At 39.2% G+C, this 18,754-nt stretch overlaps 1 protein-coding gene across 2 annotated transcripts in view; it reads left to right on the top strand.

Annotated features, from left to right (window-relative positions):
• The window catches only part of prkar1b (protein kinase, cAMP-dependent, regulatory, type I, beta), a 31,315-nt gene extending 13,737 nt beyond the window's left edge, over window positions 1-17,578 (top strand). For both annotated transcript variants that reach the window (XM_077734969.1, XM_077734970.1), the window contains 7 exons: window positions 5,977-6,038; window positions 6,851-6,897; window positions 8,018-8,176; window positions 10,120-10,180; window positions 12,023-12,144; window positions 14,855-14,936; window positions 16,133-17,578. In XM_077734969.1, coding sequence (XP_077591095.1) covers window positions 5,977-6,038; window positions 6,851-6,897; window positions 8,018-8,176; window positions 10,120-10,180; window positions 12,023-12,144; window positions 14,855-14,936; window positions 16,133-16,305 — 706 coding nt within the window. In that variant the 3' untranslated portion in view covers window positions 16,306-17,578. The remainder of the gene's footprint in view (window positions 1-5,976; window positions 6,039-6,850; window positions 6,898-8,017; window positions 8,177-10,119; window positions 10,181-12,022; window positions 12,145-14,854; window positions 14,937-16,132) is intronic.
• The last annotated feature ends 1,176 nt before the right edge of the window (window positions 17,579-18,754 follow it).

Genomic DNA, 18,754 nt, shown 5'->3' with positions numbered 1-18,754 from the left:
ATACCGACGTTTTAAAAGAAATCCGACAATTGGAAAAAATGCAAAATTTTTAGGCGAAAATCAGCCACTTGGAAAAAATACATTTTGTACAAAAATTAGCCACTCGGGAAAAATACTAAACTTTATGAAATAAATCAGCCACTTGGAAAATATACAAAAATGTCCCAAAAAATTAGCCACTTGGATAAAATACAAAAACTACCCAAAAAATCAGCCACTTGGATAAAATACAAAAATTACCCCCCAAAAAATCAGCCACTGGGATAAAATACAAAAAACACCCAAAATATCAGCCAATTGGAAAAAATACAAACATTTAAACAAAAATCAGCCACTTGGAAAAAGTACAAATTACTCCAAAAAATCAGCCACTTGAAAAAATAAAAAAATTACCCCAAAAGATCTGCCACTTGGATAAAATACCAAAATTCCCCAAACTTGGATAAAATACAAAAATTTAAAAATAATTCAGACACTTGGAATAAAAAAATACAAAACATTTTAAACAAAAAATCAGCCACTTGGAAAAAAATACCGACGTTTTAAAAGAAATCCGACAATTGGAAAAAATGCAAAATTTTTAGACGAAAATCAGCCACTTGGAAAAAATACATTTTGTACAAAAATTAGCCACTCGGGAAAAATACTAAACTTTATGAAATAAATCAGCCACTTGGAAAATATACAAAAATGTCCCAAAAAATTAGCCACTTGGATAAAATACAAAAACTACCCAAAAAATCAGCCACTTGGATAAAATACAAAAATTACCCCCCAAAAAATCAGCCACTGGGATAAAATACAAAAAACACCCAAAATATCAGCCAATTGGAAAAAATACAAACATTTAAACAAAAATCAGCCACTTGGAAAAAGTACAAATTACTCCAAAAAATCAGCCACTTGAAAAAATAAAAAAATTACCCCAAAAGATCTGCCACTTGGATAAAATACCAAAATTCCCCAAACTTGGATAAAATACAAAAATTTAAAAATAATTCAGACACTTGGGATAAAAAAAATACAAAACATTTTAAACAAAAATCAGCCACTTGGAAAAAATACCAACATGTTCAGATCCGTCTTTTGACACTCGGAAGGAACTGTGTTCCCTTCAAATGAGGTCACGGGAGTTCGTTCCTTCGCCGACTCATGCCTACGGGTTTATAAAAAAGGAAAAAAATGTAAATTGATATTGGAGACGGCCGTCCACGTGGCCTTTCCAGATTGGCCTCTTTTATCTACAGTCGTTCAAAGTCTGCTTTGGTGGAAGATAAAATAGCTGCAGTTTGTCTACAATTATGATGCGTCCGTCCTTCCGTCTGTCCTTCCGTCTGTTGACTCCCTCCGGACTTGTTTGTTCGCCGCTATGTGACACTTCCTCATTTTTCCTCGCATCCTCCTTCCAAGCGGAACGCTTCAATCTGTTGGCGTCACCTTCCAAAATCCAGCAAAATCTTTCCAGTGACAAGACAATGTGAAAAAACAGCAAAACTGGCTTCTGAGACCTTCTTAAATCTGAAAAACGATTCCAATTCAAACCCTTTTAAAAACAACCCTCAAAATCTTAAACACAGTCCATAACTTAAAATTCCCCAAAACCCCAATTTAGTACTTTAAAACAAAAAAACTAGTATGTTAAAGTTGAATTATATCATTTAAAAAACTGACATATTTGACCAAAACTAGGCATTTTCCGTCTTTTGTCTACATGTAAATTCATTTTTTGAACCACAGTTTATTTCAATTCAAAACTGCACTGATTTAGCGGCTTGAAAAATCCATTTAAGCGTCTCCACGGCGACAAAATGGAAACGCAATGAGTCATTTTGTTACTTTTCAACCTTCAGACACCAAGCTGGGCTAACTAACACTTAGTCAAGGCCTTTTCCATAACGCCGTGGCACAACAATATCTGCCTACTGTTGCATAAGCGTGCTTGTAAACACTCCTTTTTAGCCACTATCATCAGTGAAAATATTTGCTTTCCGGCATGCTTCTTCTTGTAAATCCACAATAGCGTGTGACGTTATGCTTAACCATCTTATTTGGCCAAAAAACACGGCCATGAAATCAAATTACGGAGGAATAAAGTTATGAAACTGCTATTGAATAACCGAGCGTGTTTACAATGCGATGAAGCCATTCAACTTGCCAGAATCTCATTTTAAAATAGATTGGATGTCTTATTGTGGTCAATGGCAGACTTGGCGTTTTTTGGGAAATATTTTTGGCATTCATTCCGCCACAGTGGTTAGTATGTCGGACTCGCAGTTTTGGGGTCCTGGGTTCGAATCCAGGTCGGTCTACTTGTGTAAAGTTTGCATGTTCTAACCCAGGTCTGTGTGGGTTTTCCCTGGGTACTCTGGTTTCCTCCCAAAATCCAAAAACATGCTATGCTAGCTGATTGGACATTCTAAATCTCCCCAAGCTATGATTGGTCGCCCGTTTCCTTGCGATTGATTGGCTGGCCACCGATTCAGGTTGTCCCCTGCCTCTGGCCCAAAGTCAGCCGGGATAGGCTCCAGCACCCTTGCGAGCCTAGTGAGGATAAAAGTGGTCCAGAAAATGAGATGAAATTAATTAGCACGTCGGCCTTACACTTCTGAGGTCCTGGGTTCAAATCCAGGTCATGTTCACCTGTCTGGAGTTTGCATGTTCTTCCCGGGCCTACGTGGGTTTTTTCCGGGTACTCCAGTTTCCTCCCACATTCCAAAAATACACTTTGTAGGCTAAATAGACACTCTAAATTGCCACTAGGTATTCATAGTGTCCCCCACTACTAGGCCAAACTCATCTAAGATAAACTCCGGCACCCCCTGCGACCCTAGTGATGATTAAAATGGTCCAGAAAATGAATGAATGAATAATTCCAACACCCAGCAAGATCCATGATACGGAAAACTGAACAATGACATAAAACTGATTTGGGCTTTGACGCAAAAATGGTGGAAACACGTTTTGGCCTTCAAAACAAAGACTATTGTCTTTTCTGCCAAAAACTATCATCGGCGCTCGTGAAAATGAAAGCTTGGAGGACTCACAACATGAACATTGTTCCTTTTACGCTAGCCAGCCATTTGTCGGAATACACCCCCCCCCCCCCCCCCCAGTTGACCGTTTAGTCTTTCCACCCACAAAAAAACGTCCCGTACAGGGATGTTTTTTGTCTATTTTTTTGGTTTTTAGTGCACATGGCTGTGTTTTCCCAAAAATAATCCGATGACTAAATAAAATAGAAAAACAGCTGTTGTAAGCGTGACCGAGCAAAAAAAATCACAAATTGCTGACGCTCTGCCACTGAAACGACCCAAATTGTTGCGTGGGGGCAAAACCAAAAAACGCTCTTCCAAGAACTCTACATTCATTTTTTTTTGGTCTTGTCACATAGCGTGATGGATCAACTTCTTCAATTGGATATCTTGTTTCGTGTCCAAGACTGCACTTGGCCAAGATATATTGCAATTTGTCACAGGCTACCATTTTTTATGATTTTTTTTGGTGCAACCCGGACAGGCAGTAAAGAAAATAATTGAGGAATAATGCTGATTTTGCAGTAAATCGCTTCATGGAGTGCAAATGGGGTGGCTCGACCATTTTAGATAGAATATTTAGATATATTTTTTTGAATAAATGGATTAAATAAACTGGATTAAAAGCCCTGGATATTCAATTTTTTATAGATCTGAAACAATGTTTATTTTAGCTTTTTTTGAATATATTTTTATATTTAAAAAAAATGATTTTTGAACTAAAAACACAGAAAAAATTGATTAAAAATGACATTTATTGATTTAAAATGGGGGAAAATCAGGAAATCTAATATACATCTAAATTTAATATATTATAAAAGCCAGGTGCTTAGATCACTGCTATTTAAATGTATAATGTTGTATACCTAATTCTCCAATGCAAGTTATACATATATCTATATATTTTTGTAATGGGATATTTTGTAAACTAACCCGGCAACAGCATATTTAACAGTATTATTATTTTCTTTGCCCCACCTTAAAAAAAGCTAAATTAGCCTCTGTATTAAGGTTATTTTTTTGCGTAAAAGATGAATATGATGTCCTTTGGCTTCTTTACAACTTATCTCAGATTTGACAGGACGTATATTGTCCTCCTTCCTGGCTTGGACATGAACTTCAGAGTCTTCTTTTGGTTTTTCTGTCTGCTCTCTGTCAGAACAACATATCCATTGTTGGGGGGGGGGGGGGGTCCATAAGGTCAAGGGGGGGGCTACAGATAACCCAAGAAGAAGAAGACGAATCACTCCATCTGCGACGAGGCGGGAAGGGGGCGATGGAGCCAACCGTGGGGAGGAATAGGGCGTCTTGGCCAGAGAATCGGAAGGGAGGGAAATGGGGGAGGACCTGATGGAGAACAGACCCATGAGAGGAAGTCGGAGGGTAGCGATAGACAGGTAAAAATGAGCCGAGTAATTACCTGCGACCATTCTTCATTGATGCGGCTCGGGAAGAGAGCAGGAGTGGTCAAGGATAGTTAGCCAAAGCGTAGCTCCACTTACTTTTGATCCGCCCCAAGCAGACTATTAGCCGCGTAATACGTCACCAAATGATGAGTGCGGTCATCCTCGCTTGGTTGGAAATGCTCTCTCTTGACGTTTATTGATTGACAAGTCTTTTATTTAGCCGTGACCGGTCGCCAGGTGGTCGTTTGATGGTTGTTGGGGGGGGGAATGAGATACTGCAGATGTTTTAGGAATTGAGATGAAGTGGGTGATTTTTTTTAGGGTATGATTGAGGGTTGCTATTTGGGTTTGTGTGTTGGTTCTGTGACTGTGTGGGTTTTGTGTGGGTGGCAAAAACGTGAATGCTAGGCTAGTTAATCGAACACTAACTCAAGGGTGTCAGACTCGGATTGGTTTAACGTCAACTCGATTTCATGTGGGTCGGACTATTTTTGATAGAATATTTAGATTTTTTTTTAATAAATGGATTAAAAGAACTGGATTAAAAACCCTGAAGATTACATTTTACTATAGATCTAATACAATGTTTATTTTAGTATTTTTTAATGTATTTTTTGATTTTACAACATGATTTTTGAACTAAAAACTGAAAAAAATGATTAAAAAATGACAATGATTGATTTAAAAGGGGGAAAATCAGGAAATGTCATATACATCTATACTCTTCATTTGAATTTGATCCTAAAACAGAAAGTCGCCACTCTTTTTTTACGTTCCCGGGCCGTACAAAATGATGCGGCGGGCCAGATTTGGCCCCCTGGCCGCCACTTCTACGCCACAAATATCGCAAAATACGGCCATATTGATTCCCAAAACAGGTTCCAACCTGTTCCAGCTTCACCCGGGCGGGTTTTTGCTCGCCCTGGATGGGCCGCAGCCACTTTTATTGTGTATTTTTTTGTTCTCGTTTTCTCCGTACGCCGAGTGGTATGCGGCCGATTAGCTAGATAAATACGGCCCGAGGGCGAGAGAGAGAGAGAGAGAGAGAGAGCGGAGGAGGAGAGGAAGGATCCCGAGCCTCCCTCCTCGTGCCCGGACACATCCTGGCCGCCGAACTTAAATCCGCGCATTTGAAGCAGCCCGATTAGCTGCGGCGCTTTGGCTGGCGGGCTGAAACAGATATTATTAAGTGCTTTTGCGGCCAAGCCGACATTTTCTTTGTTTTGCCAGCGCCTCCTCCTCACAAAAAAAAAAAAAAGAAAGGGAAGAAAGCTTTGATGGCGCCTTGTGCAAACATGGCGTCGGGTTTAAGGCCCAAGTGTCGTCGGGATAGAATGCCAACAGGCGCCGGATAACCAATGGTCGTCTTGGTGGTTTTCATTTCCAGACTGATTCATCGTTAGCTGTTAGCGTTTAGCTCAATTTTAGGGAATTTATTGTTCAGGTGTCAAAGTGGCGGCCCGGGGGCTAAACCTGATTGCGGCCCAATGTGAGCGTATATTGACATATATATTTTATTTTTCTGTTTCCCCATTCAGCGACATATTCGACGCCATGTTCCCCGTGACGCACATCGCCGGGGAAACCGTGATCCAGCAAGGTACGTTTTTGGAATCTACACACTCTGACACCCTGCCTTCTGATTGGTTGACACCAAAACTCTTTTTAATGACCAAAAATTGTGACTTTGCGCTACTTGTTAAGTTAAGAGTTAAATGGCTAAGTGTACTAAAGCTTTGGGGTCTGAAAGGCAAGTAGTATGAGTCCAAATTTGGTAGTTTTGGTCTGCAGTCCCCCACCCATTGTTATATACAATGTTAGAGCAAAGAAGGTATGCCGTTTTCACAGAAGTGATGTCATTGCTGCGCTCTGGACGACTACTGTCTAACTTCAAGAAGCCACCCGTCCCGTTTGCGTTCCTCGGCCATTTAACACTATTTAGACACGGCCTACAAGTTATCCACCGCCGCCGCGCCAGGCAAGTTTAAACAAAGACAACATTTACTAGAGAGTAAATTCCAATGCGCGTGTCTTCAGACTTTGGGGGAAAATACTTCCTGATCCCTTTTTGAAGAAAATCGAAATAATGACAAAAATGCTAATGATTTTTGTTGGCTAACTTGTGTCAGTTTTCTTCTTTATTATTGTTTTTGATTGTTGGATATATTCAGAACTGATGGTACAGTTAAGTAATCTGTGAGTACAAATGACTAAACCGTGATTACAGTTTAGTAAACTGAGTACAAATGACTAAAGTTTAAGTACAGGTGAGTAAACAGAGTACAAAAGATTAAACTTGGAGTACAAATGACTAAAAATGGGAGTAGATTAAAGTAAAATGTGAGTAGAGTTGAGTAATCTATGAGTACAAATTAGAAATTGTTTTTTTTTTTTGTCTTTCCCCCTCTACAGGTGACGAAGGGGACAACTTTTACGTGATCGACCAAGGCGAAGTGGACGTAAGTGTTTATTTTTTGTTCTTTCGGCGTCCGTCATTTTCGGAGAAAAACAATTATTTGATTTCATATTTTGCCGTTAACGTGTCTTTTTTAGAGATTTTATAACTTTGAATTTCTTCCATATCTTGTAACTACATTTTCCCCATTCAAGTCATTTTGTTACCTGAATCATTCTTATTTAGAGGCATTTGTAAGTAGAGGTAAACCTTTATTATCTCCACACTTTTTTATAAATTGATTAAAATCCCTGAATATTCATTTTTTTATAGATCTAAAACAATGTTTGAGCTTTTTTTTATATATTTTTTAGATTTTACAAAATGATTTTTGAACTAAAAACACTGAAAACTGATTAAAAAATGACAATGATTAATTTAAAAGGGGCAAAATCAGGAAATTTGATATACATCTATACTCTTCATTTTAATTTTAAAACAGAAAGTCAGCACTCATGATTGACTTTCCCGGGCCGCACAAAATGATGCGCCGGGCCAGATTTGGCCCCCGCGCCGCCACTTTGACACCAATGAATGAAGGCAAGCCTCCCTCTTTAAGCTCCTTTTGTGTTAGTTATTAAGTCAACAGGATGGAGTGATAGTGCATTGTGGGCCATCTTGTCCAAAGTGGAAGTCAATCAGAGCGGTAGAATGAGGACATATTGTCCGCACGCGCATGTTTGTCAGCCGCTATTTTCATTGATGTGAATGTGGAGCGTCCAATCAAAGGGAAGGCCCTCACCATAGAAGAAAAGCCGGGGAAGGACAAAGCCATTGATGGGGAGACAAGAGGGCCTTTTAGAGGGCTTTATGGGATGGCTCAGCCAGGATCAAACACTTGGAGAGAAAAAGCCAAGGAAGCGTATCGCATGGCCGGAAACTCCGAGGAATTGACTTTAACCCTTCATGGACCACATATTTTTAGAGAAAAAAAAACAATCAAAATGGGTTAATTTTTTATTTTTTTTAACTTTGGGTGTCTAAAAGTTGAATATCTATGGCCGTCAATAACAATAAAACATAGTCATTCAATGCTAGAATTTGATATTTGTTAATAAACATTGTTTTAGAGCTATAAAAAACTGAATATTCATACATATTTGTGCTCCCGTTTTTATCAACAGGTGTACGTGAACGGGGAATGGGTGACCAACATCGGAGAGGGCGGGAGCTTCGGCGAACTGGCTCTCATCTACGGCACCCCCAGAGCTGCCACCGTCAAAGCCAAGACCGATCTGAAACTCTGGGGCATCGACCGGGACAGCTACCGTCGCATCCTTATGGTAAGTCAGTCAAGTTCAACCAGCTAGCTTAGCTTAGCATAAGTGAAGAAACCGTAATACCCATAGAAAACCCACACAAATCTGTCAGCAACATCTAAACTCCACACAAAGGATCAAACCCACGACCCAACAACTTTAAGGCCTTCACACTATCCACTTACTTATCCACCAGGCCGCCATCTTGTCAGATTATGATTTTTAAAATATATTTATTTATGTATTTATTTTGTTATTGTTTTGAAATGTGGCTTCCTAAAAATATGTATTTTTTGGCAAATGGGCGTCATACATCCTACCTGTTAATTGTCCGAGTAGCTATCTTACATTTAAAGACCACCCTGGGTTCGAACCCATGACCCCAGAACTGCGAGGCAAACACACCCACCACTTACCACCGAACTGCTTTTTTTTTTTTTTTTTTTTAGGTCTGTCTTTTATTATTCATAAAGTTTAGTTTATTCAACTGGAGGGTCCTCTCTCGGTAGCGCGGGGGCTCCCTAAAAGTTAGTTTTTCTGGCCCCGACTGTGGGCAAACTCCACATAAATGACGTGTAAAAATAAGAGCAGCTGGAATGACTTCACTTTTTGCCACCTGGAGGCAGCCAGTACGCGCCGTACACTACTACTACTACACGTACTTTCCCTACTCTCGCCTTTTGTTTCCGGGTGGCCCTGTTAGCCTGAAATAATAAAAGGATCTCAAATGGATCCTCATTTGATAGAATTTAATACAACATAATCACCTTTTATATGGATCTAATTATAAGATCAGGAAAATGACAGCTTCTGTGCAGGGAACTTTATTTTTTCCCCCTTCAAATTTTACCGTAAATCTTCTAAATTACTCTCCTTATCATCAAAATATTTTAAAAAAAATAGGATGCTAACATCTATGCTCAACGCTAAATTAAAAATGCTGCATAATAATGACTATATCAAATATATTTTACATCTAGGAAAGAAATGGATGGGGTGCTTAAAACTGTCAGTTTTATTCATTTTTCCATCAATTTTCATACTTTTTTTCAATTCACGTTGCAATTCTTTGCACACAAAGCAGTTTGATTGACAGCCAGTAAGGGGGAGGTGTCTTTTTTGGGGGGGTTTGGACTTGTCAAGACGTTTGTTCGCAAAAGGGGAAATCCCCCAAAGGTGGGTGGGATGGCCCACACACACACACACACACTTACACACATGAGGATACATATTTCTTTTCATAACCACATAAAAGCACCTGCCCCGACAGTATTATTTAGCGTCAATATTCATTCCAAGGCGCTGATTGTGTGATTGTGCCCCCTTTTTGAACTTCCCAAAGGTTCCATATAAGGTAAGACTTAATGACAAGTGAGATAAAGACGCTTTTAGCTGGTTTTATGGGCGGCGTTCAAATATATATTTTAGAAGGAAATGCTCCTTGTCATTTAAAAATGCTGCAAATTATCACATCAGAGGATCAGAATCGGATAAAAAAAGATGTTTTTTTTCTGTATTATGTCATTGAGTGACATTGGTGGGCTGCCAGGTCTCCCAGTCTAAATAGATTGGACATCTGTTGCCTACAATGGCAGTGAGAGAGTTAATTATAGGTATATGTACTGCATAAAATGTATATACAGTACTATACTATATGAAGTATTTATATTTCTAGCAGTGGAACACACAAAAACAACTAAAATAAATATAAAAATCATGAAAAATCACAATCAAGAGAACCCAATTTAACATTGCATCGTTTTTTATCAAAATTAAAATTATCCAGAGGTCTATCACATATACTACTTTGTTTTATACATTATACATGTACAAGAAATATATTTATTGACATTTCAAGATAGTTTACGACCATTTTTGGTGCTATTCAACAGATTTTGCTTTAAAAAAACTTAAGATTGGATAGCTTTGTTCAAATTTTGGAGGAAAAAAAAGTTTTGTTTTTACAGGGCAGCACTCTGAGGAAGAGGAAGATGTACGAAGAGTTCCTCAGCAAGGTTTCCATCCTCGGTAAGTGTTTGCCAAGCACGCCTTAACGAGTACACTACCCGCACTATATTATGGGATGTAGCCGCGTTACGAGTTTTCCTTGTTTTTTTTTTTTAAAAAGTGTGATTTATAGTCCAGAAAATGTCGAGATTACAATTGAAACTGTTTCGGAGGCGGGGCCAAATTCTAACATTGCAAAATTAATGATAAATCATCATGTTTTTACATTTTCTGCCAAAAAAATAATCACGACTTCCTAGTTTTTCATCCCTAGAAAATATGAACTATCATAATATTGAATTGCATCACTTTAGATTTTTTTGGGGATAAAAATAGTAATAGCTAGTGTTCCAGTCAAATTATGGGATAGAAATGAACACTCAAAAAATAGTTTAGTTTAAAAAAAAAACGTTCACAAAAACTATAGTTTTTTTTTTCGATGGAAATAGCTCGATACAAAAAATGCTAGCTAATGAGCTAACTCATTAATTCTATAATTCTGCATCTTTAGCTTTGGAATTTGGCTAATCAGACCTTTGAAACATCAGCAAATGAGATCCATTCAAGCTATGAAAAGGCGGGGCAATTACAAGCGACATCTAGTGCCCTCCCACCTTCGTACATCGTCGAAAAACCGCACCCCCCGCTTGCCGTTATTAGCCGCCTCACTAAACACATCCACACAATTGGCGTCCTTTCTTCTCCATCCCTCCCACATCCAAGCGCTCGGCCCCTTTAGAATCGGAGGAGGGGCTAATGTTAGCACTTTGATTCTTCCGATAACCACGAAATTGGCGGCGAGCCCCGAGATGGGATGGCGACGACATGCGCTTTGTCACAGGCTAACGCACGGCAACAATGGCGACGTCGTTGTTAGCTTAGCGTGAACGGCTAGGCGCGACCGAGCATGACACGTGGCCCCTTTTAGCCGTGTTGGTGGATCGCGTTACCTGTTAAGGATCACCTACACGCCAGACATTCATGTTGGGGGCCCGTAGACGCCATGGCCCCACTCCGGGGGACATTGGACACCAACCCCAGGCCCACGGATTTACCTCAAATAATCTCACACCGACACAATTTGCAGGGATCAGTCACCAAAATCGAGATTTGGTTCATTTTTTGCACTTTAAAGGCAAAATTAAAAGTTTTTATGTTGCATTTTATGTGTCAAATGTGCAGATTAAGCAGCAATATTTTGCGTTATTGGCTTTTTTTGGTACGGCAAACATTGATTTAGTCTGGACTATTTTGCTAAACTATTCCATTTTGTCCAAATATTGTGCTGTCATTGGACAAAATTGGAAAATTAGTGGGATATTTGGCTATTCTGAGGGTATTTGATGCAACCCAAATATCTACAAGCCATTCACTTCATGTAAGCAATTAACATTTGCTATAATGTCCCTTGGTTACGCATACCTGGCAACATTTTCCTGTATTTTAGACTTTTTTTCCATCATATCAAGTTTGTGTACTCCGTATAACAATTTTTGTCCTGGAATTTTTTTAAGTACATTTATTGTAAAACTGGTCTTTTTTTTTACCTAATTTGACTCTAGTCCAGATCATAAAATAAGTCATTTTTGGCCATAAAATCGATACGATTGCTCACTTGCCATATCTCGGTCAGTTTGGGAGTTGGGTTGCCAAATCCTGGCTAGCTTCCAGGAATTGCAACGTAAAAACGAACCACAACAGAAAATAAGTCCAGACCAAAATGCCTAGCAGACTACAGACTTGCCTGCTCCACAACATTCTTACTCTTCCATTTAATGAAGGCTTTATGGTTAATAAGCGCGATGACGTGAAGGATTATTAAATTCATTGATTGGTCGTTCTGTGTTTTCTTCCCATTGGCAGAATCTTTGGACAAATGGGAGCGTTTGACCGTGGCTGACGCTCTGGAGCCCGTCCAGTTTGAAGATGGGGAGAAGATTGTGGTCCAAGGAGAGCCTGGTGACGACTTCTTCATCATCACAGAGGTCAATTTTAAGGGATCTTTCTTTTATTTTGAAGTTTAAGTCAAATTCGATCAATCTATGCCAGCTTTTACCATTCAAATGGATCCGTTTTGGCATCATTCGCTTTTTTTCTACCATTTGCGCAAATGTGGTTATTTTTGGTTGAATTTCTTCAAACATTCACATTGGCCTTTTTTTAATTTTGTCAATGCGTCACATGATTGATGCGTGTGATCCTTTCCTCCCTTTCTGTCCGTCCGTCCATCCGTCAGTGTGTCTTTTTTAGGCCGTAAGCTCTCCGATTTCCTCCTCTTGACTTTCCGGGCGGCCCACTTCCACTTTCCCAGAGTCCGGCAGACTCGGGGCGGAATGCGTCTGTCTTACTGCCTTTCACACGGGCTCGCCACGGCCTCTTGGGATGGAGGGGGGAAGCAAGAGGGAGAGAGGGAGGGAGGGAGGAAGGGATGACGAGTTTGAGAGACGGAGAGCTTGCTCAATGGCTTTCCTGGACGGCCATCCATGTCCAATCCGTTTTGGACAGAATTGGACCTGGATGAACCATTGTTGGCTCATTTTATTTAGCTAGAAACCCTCCCAATTCCAAAAAGTTCCACATTTTGTAAAATCAACTTTCTGAAGGCCTTGAACTCCATTTTTTCATTATTTAAATCACTAAAATTGTCCAAATTAGAAGCATTTTTGGGGGCTTTTTAACCATCAATTTAGCTGTGAGATTAATCAAGATGAATCAATTATAAATCCTCTTATCAATGAGCAATTTTTAATATAAAATTTAAAAAATAAATTCCACTTATTTAACCATTGAAATCACTAAAAAAGTCCAAAATTTAAAAACATATTTTTAGCATTTTACCATCAATTTCACTGCCAAATTTATCAAAACAAATCAATTACAAATCCTCTTATCATTTTTTTTAGCTTTTAAAAATCACCTAATAAATTCCTATTGATCTCCTTTTGACTTCACTATTTAACTCACAAAAAAACCAAAAAATCTCCTCCATTTTCCTGTACAATCAATCAATTACAAGCCCTCAATTTTTGCAATTGGCCTTCCCCAAAAACCTAGTAAAATCACCTTCCCGTATGACCTCATAAATTCCAATGGAACTCCATTTTTTGCCCTCCTAAATGCCAGATTTTTTTTCGATTGACACCATATCTCTGCAATCACCATTTTGGTTCAAAACCGCTTTCTAATATTAGTTGTAATCCCCAAACAAAGCACTTTTCAATTTGTCCCTTCAAGCTGACATCTCATATTTCCTCTGAACGCCGCTTAAAAAGTCCGGGTGAGCGATTGAAGACGTGCTTGGAATGTTTGAAAACGGTGTTACACGCTCCCTCCTTTGTTTGCGCCCCAGGCTTTTAAACAGCCATTTTGTGTGTGTCTTTTGTAACTAAATTACTTCAAGTTTATGACTTTAAATAAACTTCCGAGCAAACTGTCAACACTAAAAGCATTAGTTAGATACAGTGCAGAACGCAGGTTAATATTTTCTAGAGGCCAACTTACCACTTTATTTAAAAATGAGGTGGCTCAGGCAGAAATTTGCGATAAAAATGCTGAAAAAACATCCAGAAATTAGCGATAAAAATGCTGGAAAATAAAATTCCGAACGTATCCGCCCACTTTAGAGATTAAAGTAGCTGAACTGTACTAGCTGTGCTGACTTGGATTGGAAAATATAATTTTTTAGAGCCGTTGGTGTACGTTTTTAAGAAATTTAATGTTAAATTTTGATTATACACAAAAAATGCCACATTAATTTGCAATTTTTAAATATTTTTAGCCACTATTAGAGGGATGAGCTGTTGGCTATTTATTCGAATTTCTCCATTCTCAATTCCAAGTGCACTACTGCGTTTGTCCACTGGTGTCGCCAAATCCCAGAAAATTAAAAACTACTTCTGTGTCGATTTTAAATCCCGCCCACATCAAAAAACAATCACCAATTGACATTTTCAACTTCATTTACCAAAATTTGAATAAAGCCTCACTACTTTTACCCAGAAATGTTTCTTAAATTACCCTCATTTTCCGCACCACAGGCCCATTCAATCCAATGATTAGCATTAGCATAGCATAACAGAACACAACAATCCAGCTTGTTTTCTAACCCGCCCTAACATTTCATCATTTCGCAATACCCACATTCTAACATGGCAAAATCCATATCTCATAGATTTTATCCATCACGAGCTAAACGACAGCTGCCGTCCAACTTAGGGCCACGGAAAACAACGTCCCCCCCCCTTTTAAAGACCTTGGACTTGGGCCGAGGTGGGGCGCACGGGGGTCCCCCCCCCTCACCCCACCCCGCCTGGCTCGGACTCGTCGGCCCGTGAGTCATGGCCTTTAGATGTTTGTGTTTAGAACACTCTGGAGAGAATTGGGAAAAAACTGTCGGGCTTTTTGGCCGCCTCCCACGGAACAGGTGTCCAACAAAAAGAAAAAAGTAGGCGGAGTCAAAAAAGGGGTGAAAAAAAAAGTAAAAGTCCCAAATCCCATGCACCTGTGTCTTATGAAGCAAAGGAATTTCTGCTGGGCTTAATCCTCCCTCCTGATGATGTTCAGCTCTATTCACTAACTCCGCCCCCTCCCCATTCCTCTCGTCTTTCTTTCTGTCCTCAACCACACTTTTTTTTTTTCACTCCACTTGACAATTGTCCCCCTTGTCCCCCCCCCCCCCCCCCCTCTTGTCTCCAGGGAATTGCCTCCGTTCTGCAGCGCAGGTCCGACAATGAGGAGTACGTGGAGGTGGGAAGACTCGGACCCTCAGACTATTTTGGTGAGTGACTCACTAAAAAGGACAAGAAGGGCAAAATATGTATTTTTAAATCAAATCAAAAGCCTTTTTTTTTTGTCAAAATTGGTGTTGGTACTCCACAAAGTGTGTTTTGACAGTTAAAAAAACATGAATAAGTCATGTTAAAATGATAAAAAGTCGCATAAAGGCAAGGTAAGTTCTAAAATATTGCACAAATATTTTGTTGTTTTTGTTGAATTTCTCCCCAAAAAATTATACTAGATTGTGTGATTAAAAAAAACAGGTTTGAATTAAAAAAAAAAGCAAAATGAAGGTCTGGGTATCATCACCCTGTCAACCCATTCACTGAACTCATTGAAGAAAAATGTATTCGCGCACATATCATCTCATTTATTTATTTATTTTAAAGAATGAGATTAGATATTACAGTGTCGTCACGTTTTATGGTCTTGTAACTCATTTTCTGAACTGCTTATCCTCACAAGGGTGGGGGGTGCCCTGAATCGGTAGCTAGCCAATCGCAGGGCACCATAAGACAGACAACCAATCAAAGCTAGGGTTAGGCAATTTAGCTAAATTAGCCTAGCGTGCATATTTATGGATTGTGTGAGGAAACCGGGGATCAAACCCACAACTCCAGAACTGTGAGGTTAACCACTCATCCACCGACCCAAATTCACACAAGAAGACAGACAACCAATCAAAGCTAGGGTTAGGTAATTTAGCTAAATTAGCCTAGCATGCATGTTTATGCAATATGTGAGGAAACCGGGGATCAAACCCACAACCCCAGAACTGTGAGGCTAACCACTCAACCACCGACCCAAATTCACACAAGAAGACAGACAACCAATCATAGCCAGGGTTAGACAATTAAGAGTGCAAAATTAGCCTAGCATCCATGTTTATGGAATGTGTGAGGAAACCGGGGATCAAACCCACAACCCCAGAACTGTGAGGCTAACCACTTATCCACCGAGCTGAACTCATTGAAAAAAAATATATTTGTGCTTTATTTTAAGCATTTTTTTTATATTGTAGATGAATGAGGTAAGATATTAATGTTGCCATGTTTTATGGTCTGTCAGGAAGTGAAAACTGAATGAGGAATATTCTTAATATTTGCTCACTGACCAATTTAGAAAGTGGTCTATTTTTATTTAGTTTTCTGGGGGGGTGAAGAGCATGGTCACCAGGTTTTGTGGTCCCGCCCACAGGTGAAATCGCCCTGCTGCTGAACCGCCCCCGCGCCGCCACGGTGGTGGCTCGCGGACCCCTCAAGTGCGTCAAGTTGGACCGGCCCCGCTTTGAGCGCGTTTTGGGTCCCTGTTCCGAGATCCTCAAAAGAAACATCCAGAGATACAACAGCTTCATTTCCCTTACCGTCTAATCGCCAATCCCCCAATGCGCGTATGGGGATGGGAGGGCGGAGTCTGGGAAGGCAGGGTTTTAGGAGGTTTAGCAAATTTGAATCATTTTCAATGACAGGGTGCTCATTTCCTGTTTTTTTTTCGTGCCTCTCGTTTTTTTTGTTCGCTCTTGTGCACTTTGACCTGTAGCTTTACGTAAAAAAAAATCTTACAAATTGTGATAATATGCTTTTTGTTTAAAATAGAGATGAATTTATTGCGTGTTATTGTCATATAGTTAAAAATGGAGAAATCCAAGAACTTTATTTAAAGAAAACACAATCAAAAATGGTGATTAGAACCAGGTTTATTAAACTTGGGTAATTACCTTAATACTGCAACAAAAAGCGCACATTTAAAATCAATACATGAACGTGTTTTTGTTTATTCTTAAATGGGATTGCGGCACACTATTTTAGCAATATATTGTAAAATATAGTTAAATTAGATTTCATATATATCTACAAAATTTACTATTCTCTATTTACTACTTAAAAAATCATTTGGGAAACAAAAAACTAAAAAACTGAAATTTTTGAGGCTGGCAACAGTAAGTGCTCCGTTTTACATGATGTCCCTGAATGCACCGCGTAACGGTTTTGAAGAGAAACAAGCGAGAGTGAAAGCTCTTATTTTCTTTTCTTTTTAACTTTTACACCGCGTGAAAATAGAAACAAAACAAAATTGGAATCTATAAATTGTTTTTTTTTTCTGTTTAAAAAAAAGTTTGAAAATCCCGTAAAAAAAAACCGGAAAAAACGTACAGGTATGAAAATATGGTGGCCTGTCTATGGTATGTTGACTTTTTTGCACTTTTCACTTTTGTCAAGCATGTGGACGAAATAGGTCAACGTTTATGTGCATTTCACTTTTATTGGCTTGCTAATTTACCATCTTATTATGTTAAAATTGTGGCCCAAATAATCTTTCAAAAAGATCTTTTTTTGGCTTCTATTATGAGTGGTTGCCAATGACAACGATAGACATCCATTAGATTTTCGCCAGCCAAATTTTGATATCTTATTCCAAATCTCCAATTTTCTATCCTGAATGGCATATTAAAATTTAGCACTAAGATTTTCAACAAGCTTGTTATGGTTCTGGTCGGCCATTTTTGTCCACACGTCTTCTGTAGATCTTGAAAAAGTTTGTTTCTGTGTTCTCATTCCATGTTCAAGAAGAAACGATGGCTTTTGTGCAGCCATTTCTTTCAACTCTTAAAGCAAATAAAGAGAAAGTCAACCAAAAAAAAAACAATTTCCTCTCAAATTATGACCCTCCCCAGGACCACCCGGCCCACCATAAACGTCCCTCGTCTTGCTCACTCTAAGCAAAGTGTCGATCATCGGTGGTTGGCGAGCCGTCAGAGGGCGTCGGGGCGTTCCTCCCGGACGCTTTTCAGCAGCGCCACACAGCTTTGACACATTCCTCCCCATCTTAATGCCCACTAAATCAAGCCAGGAATGCAAAATCCCCCCACACCCCCACCCCGGACTCCCAACCAGCCCTCCCTCCTTCCCTCAAACCCACCCGCTCCCTCACCACGCTCGCCGACATTGAGTTCAGTAAGTGCCCACCCACTCCCTCCCTGTACATGGCCTATAATTTTTATTTATTTATCTTGTATTTAGATTTTTTATATGTAATTTCATGTTATATTACATTACCTTACATTGCATTACATTGCATTACATTGCATTACATTGCATTACATTGCATTACATTGCATTACATTGCATTACATTGCATTACATTGCATTACATTGCATTACATTGCATTACATTGCATTACATTGCATTACATTGCATTACATTGCATTACATTGCTTTACATTGCATTACATTACTAATAATTATTATTGTCATCCTGAAACATTCATTCATTCATTTTCTAAACCGACAGAGTTCCTGGGGGTGCTGGAGCCTATCCCAGCTGACTTCGAAGACCACGAGGAGACAAAGGTCAACCAATCATGGTAAGGGGAAATTTAGACTGTCCAATCAGTCTTTTTTGGAATATAGAAGGAAAGTGGAGTACCCAGAGAAAACCCACGCAAGCCCAGGGAGAACATGTAAACCCCCTACAGGTGGACAGACATGGATTTGAACCCACGACCCCAGCTAAAATGGGTTTTGATTGTCCAGATGTCAATCTAAGCCCGGTAACAGTTTCGTTGCCATGGCGACTTGTAAATAGGAATATGTTCATTAAAATGTACTGTCCCTTATAATATAAATCTAACTCAAAATTGATCTAAAAATCAAACAGGAGAAAAATTATGACAAGATAAAATACATCTTAGATGAAAATCTAACTGCAATCTTACATATTTACATATATTTTTTTCATTAATATGTGCTGCCACTTAATAAATAAATATAACTCAAAATCCATCTAAAAATCAGACAAGCCTGTAAAGTCCATTTTTC

Source organism: Stigmatopora nigra, chromosome 15 (genome assembly GCF_051989575.1).
Source record: "Stigmatopora nigra isolate UIUO_SnigA chromosome 15, RoL_Snig_1.1, whole genome shotgun sequence".
In the NCBI taxonomy this organism is placed as follows: domain Eukaryota; kingdom Metazoa; phylum Chordata; class Actinopteri; order Syngnathiformes; family Syngnathidae; genus Stigmatopora; species Stigmatopora nigra.
The sequence above is the reverse complement of the archived record's forward strand: the minus strand, read 5'-3'. Positions and strand labels throughout refer to the sequence as shown.